This window comes from Protopterus annectens, chromosome 2.part0, assembly GCF_019279795.1.
Source record: "Protopterus annectens isolate FY-2018-M chromosome 2.part0, PAN1.0, whole genome shotgun sequence".
In the NCBI taxonomy this organism is placed as follows: domain Eukaryota; kingdom Metazoa; phylum Chordata; order Ceratodontiformes; family Protopteridae; genus Protopterus; species Protopterus annectens.
The window spans coordinates 708763522-708790130 of NC_056728.1; the positions used below are offsets into that span (position 1 = coordinate 708763522).

At 38.8% G+C, this 26609-nt stretch overlaps 1 protein-coding gene across 1 annotated transcript in view; it reads right to left on the reverse strand.

The window, feature by feature from the left end:
- The window catches only part of ECPAS (Ecm29 proteasome adaptor and scaffold), a 2158898-nt gene that overhangs the window by 2038279 nt on the left and 94010 nt on the right, over positions 1–26609 (reverse strand). Inside the window, exons 2-3 of the mRNA XM_044061033.1 lie at positions 12262–12392; positions 9370–9486 (exon numbers count right to left, since the gene is read on the reverse strand). Of these exons, the coding sequence (XP_043916968.1) occupies positions 9370–9486; positions 12262–12392 (248 nt within the window). The remainder of the gene's footprint in view (positions 1–9369; positions 9487–12261; positions 12393–26609) is intronic.

A 26609-nucleotide genomic window follows, 5' to 3' on the forward strand; every position in this document is an offset into this window, starting at 1 on the left:
ATTTTTTTGCACCAATACCCTTATCTGTGCACCCTTTTGCCCCACTACTTCTGTCTGCTGCTTTGCCACACTGACTGGCTACTTTAAAGCTGACAGACAGGATCACACCCAGGGCTATTTCTTACCTGAATCATGTCAAAATACCCCCCTCTCCCAAAACCTACTCCATACACAGATCTTTAGTTGGTACAGCTGTCAGCAATCTTCTGTTCTTCATTTAACATCAGGTGACCAAGCTTACTGCCTAAACAAGACGCCACTCACTATAACAAACCACAGCTAACCTAACTCTCATTGAAAGAGCTGCTACTGTACAGGGAATCATCAACACACTGTGAAATGATAACAGCAGTGACATCAACAGTTGGTGTCTGCAAACCACAGCACTTCTCCTAAACAGAGGGGGGTCAATATATTATACCAGTCTTCTCCCACAAATTAACCTAGCCAGATGATAAATGTCATCCCAAAGGCCACACTTCAGCAAAACTTAAAACTGTTCCAGCTTGTCTTAATGTAATAATTTCTAAGCATAAATATCTCTCAGGTAGTGATGTCATCTTAGTCTGTGTTAACTCCAGCTGATACAAACATTAGAGATAAGGTACTCTAACTGCCTCAGAATGGATTAGATCTGACATGAAGATGGCATCACCCCCAAAATCATACATAATAATGCTCCCAGTAAAAGAGCTCAACCCAACTATTAAGCAAGAATTTGGCTCAGTGATATGACATCATCTCACACATCTTCTACCCTACACACAAATAAACAAACTCACTAGCCTATTGATGCTTAAACGATGAAATCAAATGGATAAACAGACATTTCCTTGTTGATCTTAAACTTAACAGGCAAAACCACCATGGCACCTCTTAACTAAATACTTAATAACCTCCTGACAGTGATATTAAGAAAGGAAGAAAACCTAGTAGGGAGAAGACTTCCAGAAATGACACACCTGAAGAAGAATAAACAAATTAAAGACTGGGTAACCAGGAGAATGGCTTTTGGGGGTTAGCATACTGGTTAATGTGCTTACCTGAAAGACACAAGGTACAGGATTTGAGTCTCACCTTTGAAATATGACTAGGCTTAAAAAGGCCCACAAGGGCAAATTACCTAGTACTAGCCTATGGACCTATACTGTGTTCTGGGGTATTTAACAAATCAATACTAAACTTCTTTAAACATGAACAAATTGTTAGGCTCAAGGCCTAAAACATTGCCCTGGCATGTCAATGTACCCACTAATAAAACTGTCAGGTAATGCAAGCTCACTTTGATCCTATAGTCTGACATATGCCACAAGTCTTCTATAAGCTGCCACAAATGCAGAGAAAGATTATATGAATAAAATGAGTTTGCACTGAATGCAGTTTAATGCTTTCATGCTCTGACTCCAAAGAAACCAGTAGAATATTCCACAGTTAACATATTCAGTTTCTCAACTACCAAGACCATAACTGAATACATAAACCAATGACAGGGCCTAATTAAGTAAAGCATGAAAAACAAAACAAGTAATTACTGAAGTCAGACACCAAAGCTTGCATGAAAGCATAATATGTCAAAAACATAATGCCATTATTTTGTCTTTACTGTACACCCGATATATATGTATTATGCTATATTTTACCATGCAGCGACACTTTCTTCTCAATATATTACTTTTTCTCTTAATAATATGTAGAGCTTTTTTCCCTAGGTCTACCCAACTGATGGACACTAGTAAATAGAATCTTCTCAGTAAAAAGAGTAAACATCCCCTTGCCTAAAACGCACATACTGAGATTTTATAATAATGATATGACATCCTTATCAATAGACATTAAAAGTTCTAAGGGAGTTTCAGGTTAGCAGCAGTGATGGTAAGGTACAAAACAATATCACCTGCATGAAGTGAACACATACTCCCTGTCATCTATGCTGACCCCTCCCTCAATGATCTCTGTGCAATTTAACATGTTAATAAACAACTCCATTGCCAGTGGTAAACAAAACAGGGACATCCCTGCTTTGGCCATCATAGGACAAGATTAATAAACTGACTCTGACGTCCGCACAGCAGGCAGGATAACAGACCACTAGCAAGAGGCAAAATTCCCAATATGATCAAAAATGCCAATGAAGATGATACAAAAGCATTTTCTGCATCAAAAGAAATAGCATAGAGACTGAATTTATAAATGTGAGAAACTGTGCAATAAGTGAATCTTTGGTGTTTTTGCCCTAAGGTTAATCTATACTCAGAACCTACCACTATGACTAATCTTTGAAAATAATCTCTATTGATGTCATATATTCAGGAATGGGTACTGGAACATGTGACTGGCATTAAGAAAGATTCCTCCTTTACCTCGGCAATACTGACACCAAGGTTCATTGTCTGACTATGCACAGTCTGGTGCTCCTTTAAAACTATTCTACTCTCAGCCAGCTCAATGACACAGGGGAATAAAGCCCAGACTATAATGTATGTGACCAAAGTTCCACCAGTGTCTTGGGTACCTGCAGGAGCTGAGAAGGATGGACGTAAGCAGCTGTCACCCACTCTGGGCAGAGGGAGGCAACTCTAGATTGCCACTTGGATAACACCTAGCATGAGCATTAGGTGCTTCACCCACGGCGCATGACCCTGTGAGTACATGCTGCCAATGTACAAATGCATACCACCTAAACAGCATGCAGAGGTATACATCCTGTGGCTGGCAGGAGTTGTTGAGCTAACAGAGCTGCTCTGTGGGGTAAGGGTGCTGCTAGGGTAATGTAAGTTCACCCCACCTGACCTAGAAGCTAGCCTATGCCCTACCAAATTAATCTAGCCCAAAAGGGGGGAAACAAATGGGCTGGTGAGGTACCCAGGGCAGCAATGAATTGGTCTTTGGACTCTTGCCTATCCAGGGATGCCTGGTATTTGCCCTCACTGGAATGAATGGGCCATCTGGATAAAAGTGGTGGAGCCATTATGCCAGTCCAACAGAAAAATATTTCAGTCTCCTCAAAAACACTACTATGAATATTATGAATAATATGAATACCATGATTTTATATATATATATATATATATATATATATATATATATATATACATATATACATATATACACTAATATTAATAATAATAATATGAATACTATGAATACTGCGGGAAGAAATATCCAGGGAATTGTTATGGCTAGGCTTGTGCAGGCCCCTAGAGCCGATAGCCTAGTACCAACCTATGAACACATTCCCTCACACTCACATTTACATCTTCAAAATGCTCATCCCAGGTGAATCTAAACATGCTTCGAAAAGATGGATGCCTTCAGCAGGTGCTCCATTCAGAAGGCTATTATGAAGATATTTTTAAATGCAATTATTAGGTAAAGTCTGCTAAAACATGTGGTGGGGTTTACTAAAGCAATAACCAACTGCTGAATTTTAAAGTATGGCTAAATGTCATTAATCAGAAAAAAATGGAAATGGGTGTTGGCATGGTCAACTGCACATGCAAGAGCTTGATCAAACAAGATAGTTGAGAGAAAAAGACTACCTCGGAAAGGAAGTTTATCCACTTGAAATTGTTGAATTCAGAATTGCTCACTGCAGGGGTTTCGAAAATTTAAAGGAAAATGTTAAGTTTACAGTCAGACTAAATTGAGGATGGAGAAAACAGAAAGGTGGCACATATAATGGCTATATTAGTTAGTACCAGGTCAAGAAAATGTCTGCCATTTGGCTTGTTTAACTACTGAAACCAGAGAATTCTTATTAAGTCTAAGAATTTCTAGCCATGCTAAACTTCAGAGGTACAGGTGCTCCAGTTTGAGGGTAGTTGAAATCTCCCATTATTATAAATGGTATTTTTGTTAACTGGTAGTTCCTCAAGTACATTCATGAATTTTACATGGTCATCAGGGGACATGGAGGCCAGACTTGTTGTAGACTATAAGCTGGTATATGTTTGTCTTGCCCAGGGTAAGTTGGAGCAATCTATCATTAAATATTTTGGTGTTGAGAAGAGTCATCTCGACAGGGTCCAATTTAGAGTTGGAAATTGCTACAATGATATCTACTACAATGAGATTCCTTTTAGTCAGTCTCTGCCCCAAAAAGGCACTATGGGAGCAGTAACAGTTTTACTCAGTATGCAGCAGCCATGGAATGAGAGGGGCATGCCATCCTTGGCTACAAAAGATGGGATATCAATCGTATCATCTCATGCTAACACTTACAAGACACCCATAAAATCCACCACCACAGAATGAATATGCTCAAGCTCAGTAGGGGATACTTGACATCAGGCATGCAAGGGGAGGGGGGTGAAACTGACAGGAGAAAAAAAATCTTTGTGAAGGATCACAGTTTCTTAAAACAAGTGTCTGTAATTCAAGGATCAGCAGCAGATGTGATGGCCACAAAGACAGTCTTCCAAGAGACAAAATTTCAGTCTACATAACCAGAAGGTTCAACTGGAAGGAAAGATGAGATCATCATTCATATAAAGTCCCAAGAAGCAGACTATTCAAATGTGGACAAAACTCTAAGTAACTGCATGACAAGCTGGTGCTGGGCCACAGTTTAACAACCATTAGCTGTGATGCACCAAGATGATGGAAATGTGCACAGCAACGATGGAAGCATAAAGTAAGAAATAAAAAGGTGTCTGAGATACAGGAGAATTACCCACAAACTGGCTGTGGCAGGATCAGGCTTCCACATACTAGAATGAGTTACCCAACAAGCAGCAACTGCAAAAGAATAACAGGATCATGGAGAAAGTGTCAGCTCAGTGCCAAATGCACCTCTGCATTGGCATTTCACCAAATCTGATATTTCAAGTTAGAAATACATGAAAGCCCATTTTTTTGGGGACGGGGGCTATTTTTATGCTGGTCAGCTCAACAGTATTATAATATCATACATCTTCATAATGGGAAGAGCATTCTCTCAAGGTTACAAGTTGAAAAAATACAGATTAAAACAAAAAGGCACATATTTGTAACTGTACTGCAGATGAATAACATGGAATCAGCACAGTTAAATTAGCAGGCTACAATTTTAGCAGGTTCCTACACCATCTTTTGGTGTTTTCTTAATTTGCATGCTGCTATAGGCATACTAAAATATATAAAAATGATGCGAGTTCTAAGATTTAAAGTATCATTGCTGCATCTACAATTTAGTACTTGGTCTAGGACATCTTCTACTCAGAATTAAGTATTTTGAATAAGCTAATGACACTCACCACAAGAATCTTTTTACTGTAGCAGTTAGGTTTTATTCATCACCTTTAAAGAAATCAAGGAACTGCACATCTCCCTTCATATTTGTTAGCTAGAACACACCACCTAACTTATTATCCTATAACTTGCAGCAAACCTCATCCAACACCCCCACAATCATTTCTTTCACTTTCTCTCTCCTAACTCACTAACCATTACTTCATCCCTCACAAAACAATCTCTCCCCACCACATCACTTTATCAGTACACTTCTCTTTCTACTAAACTTAACACACCAACCCACCCATATTTTTCTCCTATTCTCTACTATTCACAATGTCAGTTATCACCACTCCTCTGAGCAAATCTCTCCTACTCATTACCCTCTAACCTAGCCTCCCACTCCACTACCTTCATCAAGTCAAACATAACATACTAACCCTCTCCTACACTCCCACTATTACACACCATACAAAACCAAATATCCATTTTCACATTTGCTCTAACCTCTACACTAACTCTAACATATGTCCATACCCCTAACCCTCCTTCCTATCCAGATTTCTTTCATTGATTAATATCCAAGCTCAAACTCTCTTCTTCTACACTCAGAAACCAAGCTTCAAACTAACATACATCCTAACTCAGGACCCACACAGCTATTCCCAACCTCACCCAATAACACCGACAAAACTTACAAAACTTGCTAATACCACTTTCCACCTTCCTCCCCTAAAAAATTCCAAATCAGACTTACTCAAACTAATTTTAACCTCAGAAATATCACAAAAAAAGTGAATTTCATGCAGCCCTAGCTAGTAGCTACCTAAACTCCTGATCTAGTAATTATTACCAAGACATGGCTAATACCCCACATTAAAGATGAGGAAATACTTACTAATGATTATAATGTTATTAGACAAGACAGGCTGAACATGCATGGTGGAGGCATTGCCATCATGTAGAAAAATCAATCTGTACTACCCAGCTCTATCTGAAGCAGAAATTCTAACCAGCTGATTTGAAGTAAATCCACATAAAACCATCATAATTATTATCTCCTACCTACCACCAGGAAATAATCTACCTACCATTGAAAGTCACCTATCCTGGACATCCACTACTTTCAACCAAGAAACTACAGTGCTAGGCGATTTCAACTTGGACTGGCTTATCCTGCTCATATGACAACCCCTCCAATTTTATCAGTCTATTCAATTTCACCCAAACTATAAACTCCCCCACCAGAATCAATACACACACTAAGAAAGAATCTATTCTTGACTGGATACTAACCAATAAGCCCAACCTTGCCCACCATGCTACCACAACCATTTTAAATCCCCTACTTCAAAACTGCAACTGATCACCTCTAAAATCTCTCCACCTACTCCAAGCTATACAATATTTTAATGATACCTTCCTCAACATCCTTAATAACCTCGCTCAAACAAGAAAAATATGCTCCAAAGCCAAACACCTACCTTGGATAACCAAATACGCTAAATCTGTCATTAAACAAAAGGGATAGAGCCTGGACTGCTCATCAAACCTCCAAAACCTCAAAAAACTTCACCTCTTACAAACAACTAAGAAGCAATTACTATCTGACAAAAAATCTAATTTTTTAGCCTATCAGCAAAAACACATAAATAGCCCACAAAACCTTTGGCAAAATATTAACTTACTGCTTAACCCTGGCAAAACCTCTACCCCTGCACCATCTACAACAAATTTCACCAAATGCGTAGCATCCTAATTTAAGTCTCACTTCATCAAAACTATCACCTCGCTTTTAAACAACAAATCTAACAACCACTTACAGTGCTTACACCTACTCTAAACCCAACGACTTCTCTTTTAAATCGATACAAACCTCTTATATCAAAAACTTCTATAAAAACTAAAACCTACCTGTCTAGCAGCTAACCAACTCCCTAGTGACTTCTTAAGCTCCATCACCTATCCCGTATCTATCCCAATCAATCGATCCATCACAGAACAATACATCCCCATACTCTGGAAAATATCCCATATCATCCCCCTCCACAAGGGAGGCCCATCTAAAGATCTCTCTCTTTATTGGCTCATTGCCATTCTCTTCACCCTAGCAAAAATCTTAGAGAAATGTATCATAAGCAGCTCCTAGACTACCTCACTACAAATACCCTCTTATATCTAGTTTACAGCACAGCTTCCATCCAAAACATAGTACCTCCACAGCCCTCATAAGTTTCGCTAACTACATCAACCTCCTCAAATACAATGGACAACTAGTCTGTACTATATTCCTTGACATGTCCAAAGCTTTTGATACAGTGTCCCAGCAACTACTACTCAACACTGTAGCCTCCTTCAACCTCAACTCTACAGCTCTCAACTGGTTCTTAGCTACCTTAATAAATCGACAACAGGCAACTGAAAGGGATAATAAACTCTCCACACTCCTCCCAGTCTCTTTTGGGGTTCCTCAGGATTCCATCCCTGGGCCTCTCCTTTTTATTATATTCACAAATAGTCTATACACTGCCACTAAATCTGCTTCTATCATTCAATATGCAGACAACGCTACTCTTATTTGCTCTGCTCCCACACCCCAAGAACCTCAGGATAAACTGCAAAAATCATTTAGAGATACTGAAAATTACCTAAATGAACTTCAACTGATCCTAAACCCAAACAAAACAAAAAGTTAATGATCTTCTCCAACAGGAAATCCATTGCAAACCCACTTCCTCTCTCCATCTACTCCGCTAATGGCACTACAATAGAACCAGTTTACCAAACAAAACTACTTGGTGTCACAACAGACAACAACCTTACATTCGATAAAGACATATCACTCACAATTTTAAAAAGTTCACATCCAACATGGTGCACTATATAGGGCCAAACCTTATTTCACTCAAAACATCAGACTAGCCACAGCCAGATCACACCTCCTAGCTACTCTCCTCTCCTCAAATTTTCACTAACCCGTGCATGTCTGATTTATATCTACTTGATTCCTGCTGTAACAAAATAGCAACATTTGCTGCTAATATACCCAACAGGACCTATCATTGCCTTGCTCTTCAAAATCTACACTGGCTTGAATTTCCCAATCTGTTATCGCTCAATCAGCTCACCACTGCCCACTCCATTATCCACAAACCTGAAACCTGCCCTGCACTCTCCAATCTAGTGCAACGAAATACCAACCCCAGGACCCTCAGATCATCTGATAAACTTATACTCAAGGTAACAAAGTCCCATAATTACTCTGGTTACTCTCTCTTCTCCTATAAAGTAGCCAAACAGTGAAACTTATTACCCCAGAATATTCTAAAAACATAGATAGTCATAGCTTCAAACAACCCATACAGGAATACCTTACTCAACAATAGCTAAGCTCCTGTAATACTCCTGCCTAGTTTCTCATGCCATCAATCAAATATTTATTTTCTATCATCTCTTTATCTTACTTCTACCAAATAAAAAAAAACTACAATGGTCTATTTTAGTTTATGTATCTAATGAATTTCATATTAATGTCTGTAGTAAGGCTTTGGAAATGTAATATTTTCTGTTTACATTCTCTTTTGGTAAATTGTGATTGTAGGCAACTGTTACTTTTTTATATTCTTTGTAAATCTTTGTAAAATTTTTGTAATCTTTTCTGTACTATTGTTATGGAGCTTTTCTCCCCAGGTCTCCGCTTAAAATGGGCTATTGCCCAGTCGGACACTATCCAGTTAACAAGTGTAAGATAAAATAATAAAAATAAATAAATAGATAATCACAAGCAAGGAAAAGCAAAATGCAAGAAAACAAAGTGAAGACAAACACTTGCACTTATTTGTATCTTTACAGGTGGGAAAGTACTACTGTAGCGACATTAACATGCAACTGTCTTGCATTATATTGAAATGGCAATGTGCTGTGTTTCCATTTTGTTTACCTCTGTGTTTAATTGATGTGCTTTGTTTGGTTTACAGAGTAAAAAGGCTCTGAACCTTAGCATCTTGTTTCCTAACATTTATTCATATAAAATACATCTCTAAATGATATAGCATCAAAGATAGTCTGTTCTACATGTGTAGATGGCACTTGAAAAAAATTGCAGCCTCTCATACCCCGAGCAGTCAAACGATATTCACAATCAGAAGGATAACTTACTGTGACAAAAGACACTGCTGCAGGATCCTGGTACTGCACAAGCAAGGTTTCCACAGGCAGCTGTATTTTAGGACGGCTTTTAATACGTTTATTCAGGTGTACCAGCAGCTCCATGACCTAAAATGATAAAAAATAATAATAATGATTTTAATTTCATCAATGCAGGCAGCCATAATCACAGATAAAGGTTATGAAAACTAGTTTTATACATGGTCCACACAACACTTTCACTAAAATTACATAAGGTAATCCGATCAGAAATAACCCGGCCCAAATACATTTATATATTGCTGGGAGAAATAGCGTGAAGTGCACTCACAGACTTTAATGGACACACCTCGTGCCACTGAGGTAGAATTTTATTGCTTATACTCAGTGGCATGACCAAAGTGAAAGTACAAATTGTAACATTTTTTTTAATGAAGCAAAGGACAAAAAATTCAACATTTGTGTGAAAATGCTGTTGAGTACCTTAAATACTACACATAATGGTGCAAATGAAGACATGTATCAACAGCAAATCACTTTAATATGGATCATGCTAAATCTCACTTTCTTGTTTAAAAAAATAAACAGGAACATCTTTACTAAATTATCACATAGGACATGCACAATCCTACATTTATATAAATGAAAACAAACCACACTGGTATAACTGGTAAACGTATACATCACAAACCATGTTGACATAATTTTACAATCATTTACAATCTATCCAGTCACAGTCAGTCAATCGTTACATAGTTCATTCCGATTCTGCCATCTTTTAAACTTCATTCCTCCTCTGCATATATTGTTCCCATAATCCCCATTTTTTCCTACGTAATTTGCTCCTACCCTTTTCTAAAGATCGCTGTTCCAGTTTATCTCTACTCACTACTTTTAGTAAAGTTGGTTTAGACTTGGATTTCCATTTCCTAGTAATTGTTTTATTTTGGCAGCCACCATAATTAGACTTAGCAAGGCCTTACTAAGTCTAGGCAATTCTGATTTTATATCATAGCTCATAAAAATAATTTCATTTCTCACTTCCTATTCTTGATCCTATACTTCTCCCTTTAGGGCTACAAATACATCTACCACTTATTTCTTGTCTTTTGATATTTCACCTCATCCATTATTTCTTTCACTATACATTTGTTTTATTTTACTTTGTTCACTTAATGGCCTTAAATTGGCATCTATCATTTTTTTATATTTTTTTCAACTGCAATGAATTTATTTTTTTTGCCATGATCTTTGGGAATGCTAGTTTACTGCACAGTAAAAGCAAAACAATGTCCCTTTCTTACCTCAGCTTAATCATTGAGCTCTAGAGTGTATTGACTGGATTATTATTTTTAATTTTTGTTTTGCTGATTAACATTTTCTGTCTTTAAAAATCAGTGCCCGATTCCATATCCATGCCACTAACCACAAGCTCAGCACCAACGACTGGGTCTGATGTTTATCAGTTGCCATGGCTTCAATGGACATTGAAAAGATATACTTTTTGAGGATGGCAGTAGTAATACTTATTCCTCTTTATTAGCGCAACATATTCGCTTTTATATGTGAAGCGCAACACAAGGATTGGGGAAAGAACCTGGCAGCTGTATAATTTTTTCCAAAGTGTCAAGCAACAAGCTTGCTGTGGAATTTAAACAGCATCAACGTAAAACTGTTTTATGGCTACTAAGAAGAGTCCTAAACCAAATAAAGTAAAAACTGAATAGGTTCTCGGTTCATTATCAAAATGTGGAATGGCACTAAACACGAAACTGGAATGGACAAATGTGTCTTTTCCAGTTTCTGTAATGTCGTTCTAAAAATGCTCAAATGCAAATTAGTGAATGGTAGTGCACATTCGCTAATGTGCATTCATCATTCTGATAACAGATCTCACTACAGTGCTGATTGCGAAATTTACCTTTTCTCGTTGTAGTGCAATCTCATAGCTGGAATATATATTTTTACAGGGTGTGTGGGGGGCGAAGCCTCCACATAGGGGGTGCAGGGGCACTTGCCCCCCTGCAAAACTGTAAACACTTTTGTTGTAGACGTACAATTCATTTGGCAGCTTCAGCACAAATGCCTGAGGGTCTAATGACATCTCCTGACATTCTGAATTTGTCAAATGCAGATATCATGGTGATGATTTTCTACATTCCCTTGAAGCAAGATTGCCAAATACGGATTGTCAGTTTGATCAAGTAAGTAGACTTTTTTTGATTTTCAACATTTTGATCGTAAACCACAGATTCTCACAATTTCAAGAATCTTCTGGAATAAAATTATTAGCTTCACTTCCGTTATGTCAATGAGGCTCTAACCAAAGGCTCAACCAAAATGCTAATAATGTGAATAAAATGGAAAACAAAGATATGACCCTCTAATTCATAAAGGCAATGTCATTACTCATTTAAATCATATACTGCATTAGTGCCCTTGAAGGAGGTGCTGTGTTGCATGTGTGTATGGCATGGGGGGGGCAGACATTTGGCTTATCAAGCCACTGGTGATGGTGTCAGCCTTCATAGTGGATGTACAGCAACAGGTATCAACATCTGAAGTTACTGAAAGCTTCCACAGCATGAACAGTTCTTATCCCACCACCCGGGGGGAGGGGGGTTAGGCAAATAAAAAATGCCTTCATTGCCACAATGCCAACGATTGTGCAAACAACCCAGATTCCTGTCTGTATGATGGTATATTCACATGTCGCTCACTCTCTCTAATGGATTTCAGGACTCCTCAACACTAGAGACTGAATAGGCTCAAGTCCAGTTGGGGGAAACTTAATGATCAGCTGAGTGGGCATCTGAAAAGGAAAAACGTATAATAGGATGCAAAAAAAGTGAAGGTCAATGACAAAACAGAAAACACACACTGCTAATCTATAAACGGGATTACCTTTTTTCTTACTCCTTCCTGCGTGCTGGACAATTTCAAGAGAACAGGTGGGAGGAACTTTGATATAACATTCTGCAGCTGTTCATCAGTTTCAGCATGGCCTAGTCGAAGAAAAACCCGCTCAAGCTGGTCTGAAACAAAGGCATAACGTTACAGTACGCTGCTACTTCAAGAGATGAAGCATGCATTAAATTTAATGTCATCTTAAATTCTTAAAAATATTTTCTATTTCAATGCCTACTCATTAAAAATGTGCAATAATTCTAAAGTTAAGTGATAGAAACAGTTTTTGTTGTACTTGTCCAGCCTGGTGGTACGGATGTTATCCACTTTTCAAAATCACTTCAGAATAACAAATCTTGCAATGCATTGTATGTCAGTTTCCTTGCTTGTGCATGTCTTTCTCTTGAAAAGAAAGTTACTAAGGCACAGAAATAGGAAAACAACAACAATATCCTGCACAAACACTTTAGAAAAACTACAACCGATTTTACTTCTGTAGTAAATGTAAATTCTACTCTCAAGGACCAAAGCCTGTATATATTAAGTAGCTGCATTGCAGTAAATGCAAATCAGTGATCATTTATTATTTTATTATTTATCAACATTTGTTGACCGGGAATGTCCACTGGGTGCGAGACCCATTTTCGGTGAAGGCCCAGGGAGAAAAGCTCCACAAAGCATTTTAGGGATAACAAAGATTAAAATGTAATTACATCTTAAAGACACAGAAGTAAGCATATGTAAAAATATAATTTACAGGATTTGTCACCTCACAGTAAAACGCTGTCCTGTTCGATTCTCAGCTAGAGCGTCTCTTGTGTGGAGACATGCATGAATGGGCGTACCTTCGTTGAAGGTTGTGCGTCAGGGCCGGCAACTCGGCACGTAAAAATCTACTGCCAATCATTAGCGGACCAGAGTTCTGCTGTGGCGACCCCTAACCGGGAAAAGCCGAAAGACACAACATTATGCTATACAAATGCAAGAAAACATATTTAAAATGCAATTTGCAGGAATTTACATTATTCTACAGTAGAAAAGCATGGGTTTTGAAACAGTACTTTGTTATGTAAGGAGTATAGTATACTGTATAGTGGGTTGCCAGTAGTTGTTGTGAAGACTTGGTTTTACAAAGATATGTTAATATTTATACCAATAATATACTACTAAAAACTATTACAACCTGTAACTTCTGAGGGGGAAAAATACAATTAAAATATCACATCTACAATTAAACACGCACTCAAGTCATCCCATTCATAAGAATGTAAGGAAGAAGCACAAAACCTTAAAATCAACAGAAAACTTAAACACACAGTTACTGACTGCATTCCACTAAAATAAACAAGAAACTGTACTTCAAATAACAGAAAAAAAAAGGATAAGTGGAATATGGAGTCTGGTTAGCATAACACATGGAAAGTACAGTTATGCAAGTTAACTTACCATAACAGATGATGTTCAATAGCTGCAGAAACCTAAGCTACAAGAGTTATATCCTGTACAGGATACAACAGCCAGCGTCCAAAGCTTCAGGGCATCTTCCACACACCCAAGCCATTGAACATAGAGCCGAGCTACAGATTTGGGTGCCAAACTCTTCAGAGCTTCCATGCCCGCTGAGAGCCTTGCCTTGAAACAGCATTGTTAGGAACAAAAATATACACACATCAATACCCTTGCATAAAAAACACAAGGGAAATGCAGGGAGAAAGCAGCTACTATAGCAATAATCACCATTGGATCTACTATTGCAGTAAGTTTACTTACACAACTATACTATGTTCATCATACTGATCACAGATGCAGTTACCTAAACTACATGACTAGATTAGCATAGTTTATAACTGGGAGGTGGAAGCAGAAAGGCCCAGAAGACCTTGAAGAACAGTCCCTTCTTACCTTCACAAGAAATGAACAAACTAACTGGAAGTTCTGAAAGATTTTGCTCTATCAAGATTGTATCGGAGTTGTCTGTGGACATCCACGGTACGAGTATCATTTCTCCCTGACTTCTGGGTTCAGGGAAGAACATAGGGTGATAGATAGTTTGGCTTAAAGTAAAACTTGGATACCACTTTAGGCATAAAACAATGATTAGTTTTCAAAGAAACCTCGTCTCTCTGGAAAATACAATAAAGCTGACTCAACCACAAGAGCTTGCAACTCAGATACTTTTCTTGCAGAGTTCAGAGCAACCCATAAAACTATTTTCCATCGTAATAACCTCAAGTCAGTCATATGAGCTGGTTCAAATGGAGCACGCGTTAGATTCTCTAACTCAAAACTAAGATCCCAAGGAAGGTCCACTGGCTCCTGGGGGTCTCATGACAAAATGTTTTTTTTTTTAAGTGGGGTTTGCAGGAGCATGCCTTGAAAGGGGGATCCATGGGCAGACATGCTGAAATAGTGAACAAATGAAACTTGACAGAGAAGTAGGACAGGCCACAGGAAAGTAACTCGCACAAAATATTGTAATAAACAGAGAGGCATCTGCCCTGAAAGGGTGCCAATTATGTTTTTGGCACCAAAAAGCAAACCTTTTCCAGCTGCTTGTATATGATTTTTCCAATAGCAGGCTTTCTTGCATCCCATCAGTAAGAATATGACTAAAAGATATTAAGACTCTATCATCCAGGCAGTCAGGTGATGTTTAGGGTCAGGGTAAATCAAACAACTCTGCTCTTGTGCGAGTACACCCAGTCTGTGAAGAAAGCCTGTGATAATTGCCCCTGGACAATTCCAAAATAGAACCAATGTTGTCTGGGCCAGAAGGGAGTCACCACAATCATCTTGGAGCATTTCTTCGGAATCTTCAGAAGTGTTTATTTGCTTAATTAATTTGGCTGATGAGATTAGTTCCACAAGGCACGGCATATTATCATGATAGACATGGGGTGGTATTTATTCATAACCAAGGGGAACTTCTCCCAGGATGCAGAAAACAGTCAGCGACTCAAACGGAATTATTTTCTGTTTGGCAATTAATGCAGTAATTGAATCACACAAACAAAAATTGGGAGAAGGAAGATGGGAAATAAGAAAAAGGAATAAGGTTAGCTTAGTATTTAAAATATGCAGATAATTTAGTCCTGCTTGCAAACAACAAAAACAAATACAAGAATATAATGAGGAAATGGAAAGGTTTTATAAAAAGATAAGAATTACAGCTAAACAAGGGTAAATGGAAAAGCATATGTGATGGAGTGAAGAATAAAATTATAAAATTTGAAGTTTCTGTATTAGGGTTTAATATGGAAAATACATTATGAAGGAATGGAAGAGAATAATGAACACGTTAGAATGTGGCATTTATAAGGAAATCCTTTACATTAACTTTTATAAAAGAAAGTATATTTGATAAATGGTATTAGTTGGAATGTTACGATAAAAGGGGAGTGTTCATGAAATCAGATGGAGAAAGAGTCGTTCAGATTTATGATTTCACAGTCCCTCTTCTCATTCCATTATGTTTTGCTTAACATTTTTAAAGACAAAAGACATTTTGGGACAAACAACATGCAGTACCTGAACAGTTTTAAAATAAGAAAGGGAAAGAAAGAAATGGGAGGAAGTAATACAAGAAATTATCAGAACATATATTGAAATTAACAGTAAAAGAAACAAATTGAAAAGTACGAACCAAAAGTAATGAGCAAGTACTACAGGGTAGACAGAATACATGGTTCAAAAGAACGAGGACAAATTTTAAATACTAATTACATCTGCCACAATTTGAATCAGAAAAGGGTTTTAGCTGGCATAGGCAGACACTCCCTCCTGTACATCCCCCTCTAAACTAAAGTAGCACACAAAATATGCAGAGAAAGTCTCCATAACTGCCAGTGAAAGACAGATGAAGCAGCAGCAAACAAAATATGGCAGGTGCATTATCAGAACAAAAAAAGGATAATACCCCCAATCTACAGTGCCTTGGTCAAACCACAACTTGAAAAATAAATATAGTTCTGAAGGCCACAAAAAAAAAAAAAAAAAAAAAAAAAAAAAAAAAGCCCATCAGGCCGCTGAATGGAATTCAAAGAGAAGTTACCAGAAAGATCTGTGTGATAGAGTAGAATGTATATGACTGCTGCTGGAGTAGATATAGCACTTCTCAGCTGGGATCAGAAGAGATGATGCTGGAGTAGGTATAGCACTTCTCAGCTGGGATTAGAAGAGATGATGCTGGAGTAGGTGTAGCACTTCTCAGATGGGATTAGAAGAGATGATGCTGGAGTAGGTATAGCACTTCTCAGCTGGGATTAGAAGAGATGATGCTGGAGTAGGTATAGCACTTCTCAGCTGGGATTAGAAGAGATGAGGAAGACGTTACTGGTGCACAAAATCACAGCAGGGAAATGTGACTGGGTCATTCCGAACAGGAAGACCAGACATGGAAACAACAGGCACAGGCAGCAAAGTGTAGGGAGAAACTACTCCCTAGATCTCTGAAATCAGAAGAGGTGGTGTAGGGGAATCCACAAGACATTCAGAAGGACATGGGACACGTGAGAAGGCAGGAGTAGGACTGAAGGTGAAATAGAATGTTAAGGCACTTAAAGGAACAAACCAGAGAGAGTTATTTGTCTCATTTTGCCCTTAAACTAAAGTAATCCTGTAACAATGGATACTAAATGATGTAATTAAAAAACAAGGCTTTAGGCTTTGAAAGAAACAGTGCGGGGAGTGGGTTAAAAGAAAAGAATGTAATGGAAATGCAAACTAAGTTTGCAAATGTGTAATGTATATATATATATATATATATATATATATATATATATATATATATATATATATATATATATATATATATATGTTTACTATCAATAAGTCGAAAGTTAAAATAAAATGTGTACGTATTAGCAAAGTGTTTCGCCGAACGTACACATTTCCGTATGTACCTAATGTCGAAAACAGCTGTTAATTCTCGAAAATGTCGCTCGCGACATTGTCGACAATCAACAGCACTCCCACCCTTCCCTTAACTCCCTACCTAACTAGCCAACTCACATTTATGCAGGGGGGCAAGCCCCCTTGCAACCCCCTCTAACTTAACATTCCAACTCCGAGATTGCACTACAGTGAGGAAAGGGATGTATTTCCCTAACCGCACTGTACCGCGATCTTCTTACATGAGTGAACGTTATAATTGCGAATGCACAGTCCATTCACAATAATAACGTTCGCTGACATAACCTGCCGAACTATGAAGTATTAGAACATTCGAACATATGGTGTTCGAATACTTCAAAGCCGTGCAATTGCACGGCGGCATTTTGATAGTAAACTATATATATATATATATATATATATATATATATATATATATATATGTAGGTTTACTATCACGTTAGTCTTTTAGAAGAACTATGTGCGTAAACTAGATAGCAGAACCGTTAGGGTGATCACCAGAATGCCAAAGCTGACAAGAGTGAATGGCCGCTGTTGTCAGCTCCAACACTGCAGTGCAGACTGCACTATAGTGGGGAATGGGGAAATGTACTCTTACCCTTACTGTAGTGCGATCTCTGAGTTTGTATACATAAGTGGGGGAGTGGGGGTGCAGAGGGGCATGCCCCCCTGCAAAAACCAGTTGTAGTATGTTAGGTGGGTAGGAGCATTTCAGTATAATCGACATTTTCAAACTTCGACTGCAATGAAATGCTCAGTTCGACATTTACACTGTTCTGTGTACGGATTTCCGAACATTTGGTTCGGACATCTGTACATTCGAACAATGCCATGTCGAACATGTGATAGTAAACTATATATATATATATATATATATATATATATATATATATATATATATATACACACACACACACACACACACACACACACACACACACACACACACACACACACACACACACCAAATACAGTGGATATAAAAAGTTTACACACCCCTGTTAAAATGCCAGGTTTTTGTGATATAAAAAAAATGAGACAATAAATCATTTCAAAACTTTTCCCACCTTTAATGTGACCTATAACCTGTACAAATCAAATGAGAAACAAGCAAATCTGTTAGGGGGAAAAATATAAAAAACGTACAATAAGCTGGTTGCATACGTCTGCACACCCTTATTAAAACTAATACTTTGTCGAAACACCTTTTGATTTAATTACAGCATTCATCCTCTACATGTCATCAACACATTTACTCAGAGCTTGTGTGCATCTAATAAATCAAAACAGTTACACTAACTCCGCTGCAACCCAGCTAACTTGAAAAAAAAAATACATCCAGTGTAAACATTAATATAAATGTTCCACCTAAATCAAATCTCAAGAATAAGAATCTGAATTTAGTTTAAAACTAACAGCTACAAGTAAAAATAAAGTAAGTGCATCCCACTGAAATGAAATGGAAACAGTACTGAAAACTAACATAAGTTTTTGTCGATGCCAAATGCGGTCTTGCAGACCTTTGGTACTGCTGTACTTTGCTGAAGTGGACTGATGGGCTTGTGCTGCAGTTGAAGGAAAACAGCATCACATAAGGTATTCTGTGCACAACTTAATACAGCCTCCACATGCTGTTTTACTTCAGTTACACTTACACACACATTCACTTCAGATGCATTCACATCCTCTGTGCCCACCAACAGCTTACCTGAATACAGACCTGCATTCAAGTCACACAGTAATGAAAGTACCACATCCTACTATTTTTATATTACAGTCCTAAATTCTGCTCCCTGCACTGTCTCCTTATCCACCTATGTCTTTTTGGTAGCACTGTAGGAAGCATGTGGTATTGAAGCAAAAATGGTGTAGTACAATACTTGTGTGGTGGGTGTGTGTGTGTGGGTGCGTATGGTAGTGACACTGAGCAGAAATGCATGCGGTTATACAGACGCAGTAAGGTTGTAGGTGGAACAGGTACAATGTCAGGCTGTGAGCACAACAGATATACGGAATGTAGATTTAAGGTAGGAACATCCAACACAAATTTATTTTCTCATTTCTTATTTATTTATTTATTTTACATTTGTTGACCGGGCTGGTCTAGCTGGATACATGTCCATTTTCAGTAGAGGCCCGAGGAGAAAAGCTCCACATAGAGATACATAATAGTACAATTACATAAAAGAAGTTATACAGTGTTAAGAAATAATATTTAGGAAATGTAAAATAGTACAGCCAAAACGAAAATCCCCCCCCCCTTTTTTTTTTTATGGTATTCCAGTTCATAGGTTACAGTGATAATTTATGCATAAAATGCTTATAATTAGTGCACGTAGGATAGATTGTGCATATTTCATATGAAGACATGAAGGAAGGGAGGGAATGAGTTAGGGGGAGAAGAAATTAGCCAGGGTTAGTGCAGGTGCATAGCCAGTGATTACTGAGATGTGATTTTAGATGTTTTTTAAAAAGTAGGAGAGAAGTCTGAGCTGTGATTTCGATCGGAAGTTTATTCCATAATTTTCCTACAGAGTTTGAGAACAAGGAGTCACCTGCTGAGTTGTTTGATTTAGTAGTGTTAATCAGTAGTTTGTTTGAGGAACATAAATTTTCGAGGTTGTTACATGGTGTGATAAGGCTAGAGAGTATAGGAGTGTTGCTAGGTTGATACAGGGTCTTGTGGGCTAAAGTAAGTTGGTAAGATTGAAGCTGGTTAGGGAGTTCAAGCCAGTTTAAGTGTTTAAGATTTAAGCAGTGGTGGGTTCTGAAAGGGGAGCCTGTAGCAAATCTAGCAATATTATTGTAGGAAGTTGCTAGTTTCTTGAGGTTGTTTTTGGAGATATTAGTATATATGGGAGCAGCATAGAGCAGAGTGGATAAAGGTGAGTTCGAGCTATGGCAGACCTAGCTTCTGGAGAAAGATAGTTTTTGATGCGATAGAGGGATCCTAGTTTCTTATTGATTGAGTACAATGCCCCATTTGGGATGTATCTGACCCGACACCTGCAGCAGCTGGAGAGGCCACAAAAGTTCCTCACCAAAAGGATAAAGGGTCTCAAAAATCTGTCCTATGCTGCCCGACTGAAAGAACTCCAGCTCTATTCAGTCGCTTACCGCTTGCTCAGAGGTGACCTTTGCCTAACATACAAGGCCATGTCAAACCCAGATTTGATGAATATGCTTCACCTCAAAAAATCTAGATCCATCAGAGCCACAAGGCGGAGACTTAAACCTCGACACGGCTATTAATAGGACGTGCTGGAGGGATAGATTCATTACCCAAAGACTCCCTATGCTGTGGAACAAAATCCCGGTACATGTGAGGCAGAGCACCTCGCTGGCCTTGTTCAAGAGAAATCTTGACCAATGGATGGGAGATCGCAGATATACCCCAGGGATTACCTCAGTGTCACTGCTCGACAGAGGCACAGCAAAATAATGGGTATAGTTCCCCATACTAAAGGGGTGGCGTAAGCCACAAAACGATGGGCTAGGCTTGTAAATGCCCTCGGGCAGATAGCCTAGTATAAACCTATGAACCTATGAACCTATTAATTAATTTTATTGTATTGTTTATGTGTGTCTCGAAGTTTAGGTTGTTGTCAATTGTTATACCTAGCAATTTAGTGGTAGGGTCAGGTGAGATAAGGGTACCATTATTAGAAGTAAGATTTATTTGTACAGGGGAAGACTTTTGGGTTGGGGTGAAAAGTAGCAATTTAGTTTTTTTGGGATTTAGAAGAAGGCAACGGTAGGAGAACCATTGTTCAACAGTGTTAAAGGCTTTTTAAGTAATTGACTGAAGTTCGGTTGGTGAGGAGGCAGAGCAGATTAATGTAGAGTCATCTGCGTACTGAATGCAGGTGGAGTATGGGATTTCAGATTGCAGGTCATTTTTAGAAAATAAAAGTGGGCCTAAAATAGAGCCCTGTGGAACGCCGAGGGAGATTGGGCGGTGATTGGATAGTTCATTTTGCCAGAGTACGGCCTGCTGACGATTGCCAAGGTAAGATGTAAACCATTTTAAAGATAGAGAATCCAAGGAGAGAGACTCAAGGGTGTGGAGAAGAAGTTGATGGTTGACCATATCAAAAGCTTTGGATAGGTCAATGAAAACTGCGGATGATAGTCTATTGTTATTACGGTTGTTGTTGATACAGTTTGTGAATGATAGTAGGGCAGTGGTAGTACTATGAAAAGGTCTAAAGCCATGTTGGCAGTTGGCAAGTAGGTTATTTTTAAGAAGGTGATTGAGTATCTGCTTGTGAATGCATTTTTCCAAAATTTTAGCTATAGGGGATAGTAAAGCTATGGGACGATAGTTGGAGAAGTCATTGGAAATTCCACCTTTATGTAATGGGATGATATGTGAGATTTTCCAGATTGATGGTACTTCACCTTCTTTTATAGATCTGTTTATCAGAATGGAAATAGGGTAGGCTAGGGCTTTAGCACCTTTTTGCAGGAATTCTGCTGGGAGTTTATCTGCAGATGGGGAGGTTGGTTTTAACTTTTGGAGAAGGGAGGAGATGTAAGAAGTGGATACTGGTTGGGGGTGAAATTGTGGTGGTGGATTATGGGAAGATGTGGGCAAGGTAGATATATCAGGTGATAGGTGGCTAGCTAGAGTTTGAATGGTTTCTGTGAAAAAAGAATTGAAGGCATTGGCAGTTTCTTTTGGATTATTTGGGTTAGATCCTTGGGGACTGGGTGTGATTGATTGGCCTGGGTAGAGAAGATTATTAATACTAGCCCAGATTTTTTTAGGTTGTCTGGTAGAGGATTGTTGTAATTGTAGATAGTAATTCTTTTTATCTAGCAGGATGGCTAATCTTGTATAATATCATAATGTGATCATTACTAGTCATTAAGTAGTACACAGTCATAACTAGTCCTATTTCAAAATGTTTGCAAAGAACATATAACTAGAAAGAGAGAGAGACAGAAAGGAGGAAATCAACAAACTGCATAAATTACATACTGGATGTTTTCTTCTCATACCTGTTGAGCACATTAAGAAGTGTTAAAACAACTGAGGGACTTTGCAGAATTTACTGCAAAGGTTTGTATGTTAAACATTAGGAAAATATGGGGATAACAGTCAAACAGAAAAGATTATAGTTGGCAAAATTGGATCTGCATGGTTGCATTTCACTAAACCTGTATTAAGTCCATTACTTAAATGATCTGCACAGCATGATGGCCCAACAGAAAAGATTATAGTTGGCAAAATTGGATCTGCATGGTTGCATTTCACTAAACCTGTATTAAGTCCATTACTTAAATGATCTGCACAGCATGATGGCCCAACACTTAAGTACAAATTGAAGGCTATTTTGGGGGTAATGGGTCAGGAACCATTTTATTTTATGTTGCTTTATTTATTTACTGGTTAAGATCACTAGACATAATTATCCCTTTACAGGGGAGACTCATGAACACATGGCTTATTCAGAGTTGCACTGAAGCCAAATAGAAACTGAGGGTATCAAGCCCTGGACTACAAGCAGAAGCTTGTTAGCTCATATTCTCAACACTTCGCATTAAGTGCCAGACAAATCATTCCCTAATAAACCTGTACCTACCAAACATGTGAAAATGGATATCTTATACATTTCTATACATCTGTGATTTCTACCAACACATCAACCAATACAACAAGAAAATCAGTATAAAGCTTAGCAGTGGTACGATTTCAATGGACTGCAAGTTTCTATGACATCACAACTGCTGCACAATAAGCAATAGGTTGACTGGTGTGTAAAAAACTAAAAACTGTGAAAATGCCAGTATTGGCTATCAGTTTGGATAAAATTCACTTACTGGCTAGCAATTACATTGCTTGGATGCCAACAAATAAGAAATTTAGAGAAAGTAAGTCGAAATCAACCAGGAAAGGAGAAGAAAAAAATAGCTGGGAAGAAGCTTGCAGATGTTGAGTAAGAAGCAGTTTAAGTTTCTGCTTTGGTACAAGAGATGACTGCCAGTAATTCAGAGTAAAACATACACCAAATGCATTCAGAGGTGTTTTAACTGGAACACTGAAGAAATATAAAGTATAACAAAAGGCTGGAAAATCAAATACATTTAAATAACTATTCAGATTAACTGATCAGCAAAAATCAGAGGATGAAGAGTTGCTTCCAAAAAAGTTAGAAAACAGGCTACATTGACAAACCTGAACTATTCTGCTGCACCATAGAAACTGGAAAGAACAGACTGCCTTAATTTTATGAAAGTATAAATAAGCAACAGGGCTGGTGTTCCATGTCAGGATTTGTTAATTGAAAGGGTACATTGCTCGGATGTTCCAAATCTGACCATGACAAAGCAGCAAAGACTTAGTAGTAAAGATGCAATCATACCAGTAGAAAGAGACGATCCTGATGATCAACAAATGAGAACAGCAAAATGTTTGTGAGGAATAATTTTTCATTGAATACCAAGCAGAAGAGAAGCAGGTTTATCCCAGTAATCAGGGAATGTCAAGGAGTATGTAAGAGGTTTCAGCTGCTGTATCCATCAGTCTTCAGAATACTTTTTCCTAAAAGACCAAATACGTAGAAATAAGTTAATAAGGAAATAAAGTAGAAGAGGACTTGGCTTCTCATTCTTCTGACAGTAGCAAAGCTCACACACACACATATACACATGTGGTGTGCAGATTATATATATATATATATATATATATATATATATATATATATATATATGTATATGTATATATATATATATATATATATATATATATATATATATATATATATATATATATACACATATACACATATATACATATACACACACACACATATATATATGTATATATATATATATATATATATATAAAATGTTTTTCTAACCACTTTGGCCACGTGGTTATCAAATGAGAGATTGCTATCAACTTGGGTCCCCAGGTCCCTAATTACTTCTTCTGTACTTAATGGATTACCACCTATGTGGTACTTTGTGGGCACTGTTTTTGCCAAAGGGGATGACTATATACTTTTTGGCATTTAGCTTGAGGCCATGGCTCTGGCACCAGTTGTCTGTTTCTATGAGGCCCTTTTGGAGGATGCTTGTGTCGGCTGGAGAGTCGATTATGGCGCCCAGTTTGCAGTCATCTGCGAACTTGGTCAGCCACAGTCCTTCCGTGTTGGCCTGTACCTCCGAGAAATATATACCGAACAAGAGAGGTCCCAGGACTGAGCCTTGTGGGACACCACTTGTAACTGGTTTGGAGTCTGACATGGCTCCAGCAATTCTAACCATGTGGGTTCTGTCCTTGAGCCAGTTTGCAATCCATCTAGTGCATAGGGGTTTATATTTAAGCTGGTGAGATTATCTATAATGCCCGAGTGGGGTATTGTATCGAAGGCTTTTGCGAGGTCCAGGTAGGCTGTGTGGACCACCTTCCCCTCGTCAATGGCCTTGGTGACTGTTTCAAAGAAATCGACCAGGTTTAAGAGGCAGGATCTGCCCTTAAAGCCGAACTGGGTAGGATCCAGTGTCTGTAGGTCCCCAATATCTTTATTTATGAGGTCCATGATGATCCATTCCATAGCTTTGCAGACCAAGCTAGTCAGGCTTATGGGGCGATAGTTTCCAGGATCCGTTGAGGCACCACCTTTATGGAGAGGGACCACTGTTGCTGTACGCCACTCTTTGGGCACATATCCTGAAGTAAGGCTGAGACTGAACAGTAGTTTTATGTTTGGGTTTAGCTCTTCTTGGAGTTCATGTAGGACGCAGCCCGGGACACCGTCTGGTCCCATTGATGCTACGTTTTTTGCTTTGGAGAGGGCGTCTCTTACCTGAGCATCTGAGATGTCAGGGGGGCAGCACTCTGCTGGGATAGATATTTGCCCTTTTGGTGGGGAGGAGAAGTTTGCGCTGAACCTGTCAGCTAGGATGTTGGCAATGTCTGTGGGTTCGGTGTATTTTTTGTCATTTTGGACTAATTCTGAGCATATCTGGGAATTACCACCCAGGTTCCTAACATAACTAAAGAAAGACTTGTGATTATCCTTAGTGTCCTGTGCAATTTTTCTCTCGAAGCTGGCCTTAGACAATTTTATGAGTGCCCATAGTTTTTTGCTAATACTGATCAGTGATGCCTTCCCTTTTGGGATTTTGCTCTATCATTTAGTAGCTTCCTCCTTCTATTGTATAGTTTGTTTATGGCTGGGGTCCACTAGACAGGACATCTGCCTTTGGAGGATTGGGTCTTGGTTTTATTTGGGATCGCATGATCCATGCATTCCTGAAGGTGTTCATAGAATGTGTTTATAAAGGATTCTGCGGTCTGGGCCGTATTTTCCACAAGCCCGGGGGCTTTGAAGGATTCCACCTCGGTTTTGAGGAGTGTGAAATTTGCTTTAGAGAAGTTTTTCACTGTGGTTTTCTGAGCAGGGGGTGGGGTCGGGATGTGAATATCCAGTAAGATTAGTTTATGGTCTGATCTTACTAGTGAGGGATACACTTCTGGTCTGGAGCATAGAGTCCCCATGTTGGTGATGATCAGGTCCAGTATGTTTTCCCCTCTTGTGGGAGTGGTAACAAGTTGTTCCAAAGCATTTGAGTTTATAAATTCTAGGAACCTTTGGGCTAGGGTGTTGGAGCTAGAGTAATGCTCCCACTCTATGTTTGGGTAGTTGAAGTCGCCCAATATAATGGTGTTTGGAGAGACCTTCATATTTTCCAGTGTTCTCAGGAAGGCCGAGTGGGGTTCCTGGTTTGGGAGGGTGGTCTGTAGCAGGCGATAAACTGGAAGGCAGTTTTACCCACTGTTAGTTGCACAAGGATAGTCTCTGATGCTTCATGCTTTGCCACCAACCTGGAGGTGTGGGTATCTTTGATGAATATCAATACTGCCCCTCCTTTTGTGGTTCGGTCCAAGATTTGGGGCCGAAAAGCATGGTATGAGGTATAACCTGGTAGTGCTGGGGTGCTCTCGGGAGCCCTGAACCAGGTTTCTGTTACTGCACAGATATCAATGTTCTCCATGCTAAGGAGAGTTTCGAGTGCGTGCATCTTGAGGTTTAGACTTCTGGCATTGAGGAGCATTACTCTTAGTTTCTTATCCCTTGTGATACCTATGGAGGTGGGTTTGTCTTTTGAGCCTTGCCAGAAAAAGGCCCTATGGGGGTAGCAAGAGCCTTTGCCAATATCCGAAAGCCCAGGGGTGACAGGTGCAAGCCGTCCCTAGCGAAGCATCGTGGCTTGTCGAGCATATCATCCCAAGCTGACAGGCATTGGATCCCCTTTGAATGACACCAGTACTTAAGCCAATTGTTGAAATTGATCATCTTGACTTCATATTGTGGCATCATTCTTGGTGAGGGTAAGATGATACTGAAGGTCAGGGTCATACCGGCCTGGGCTGCATGCTCAGAGAGCTCCATGTCTTTAAGAACATAATGAAAGGGCAA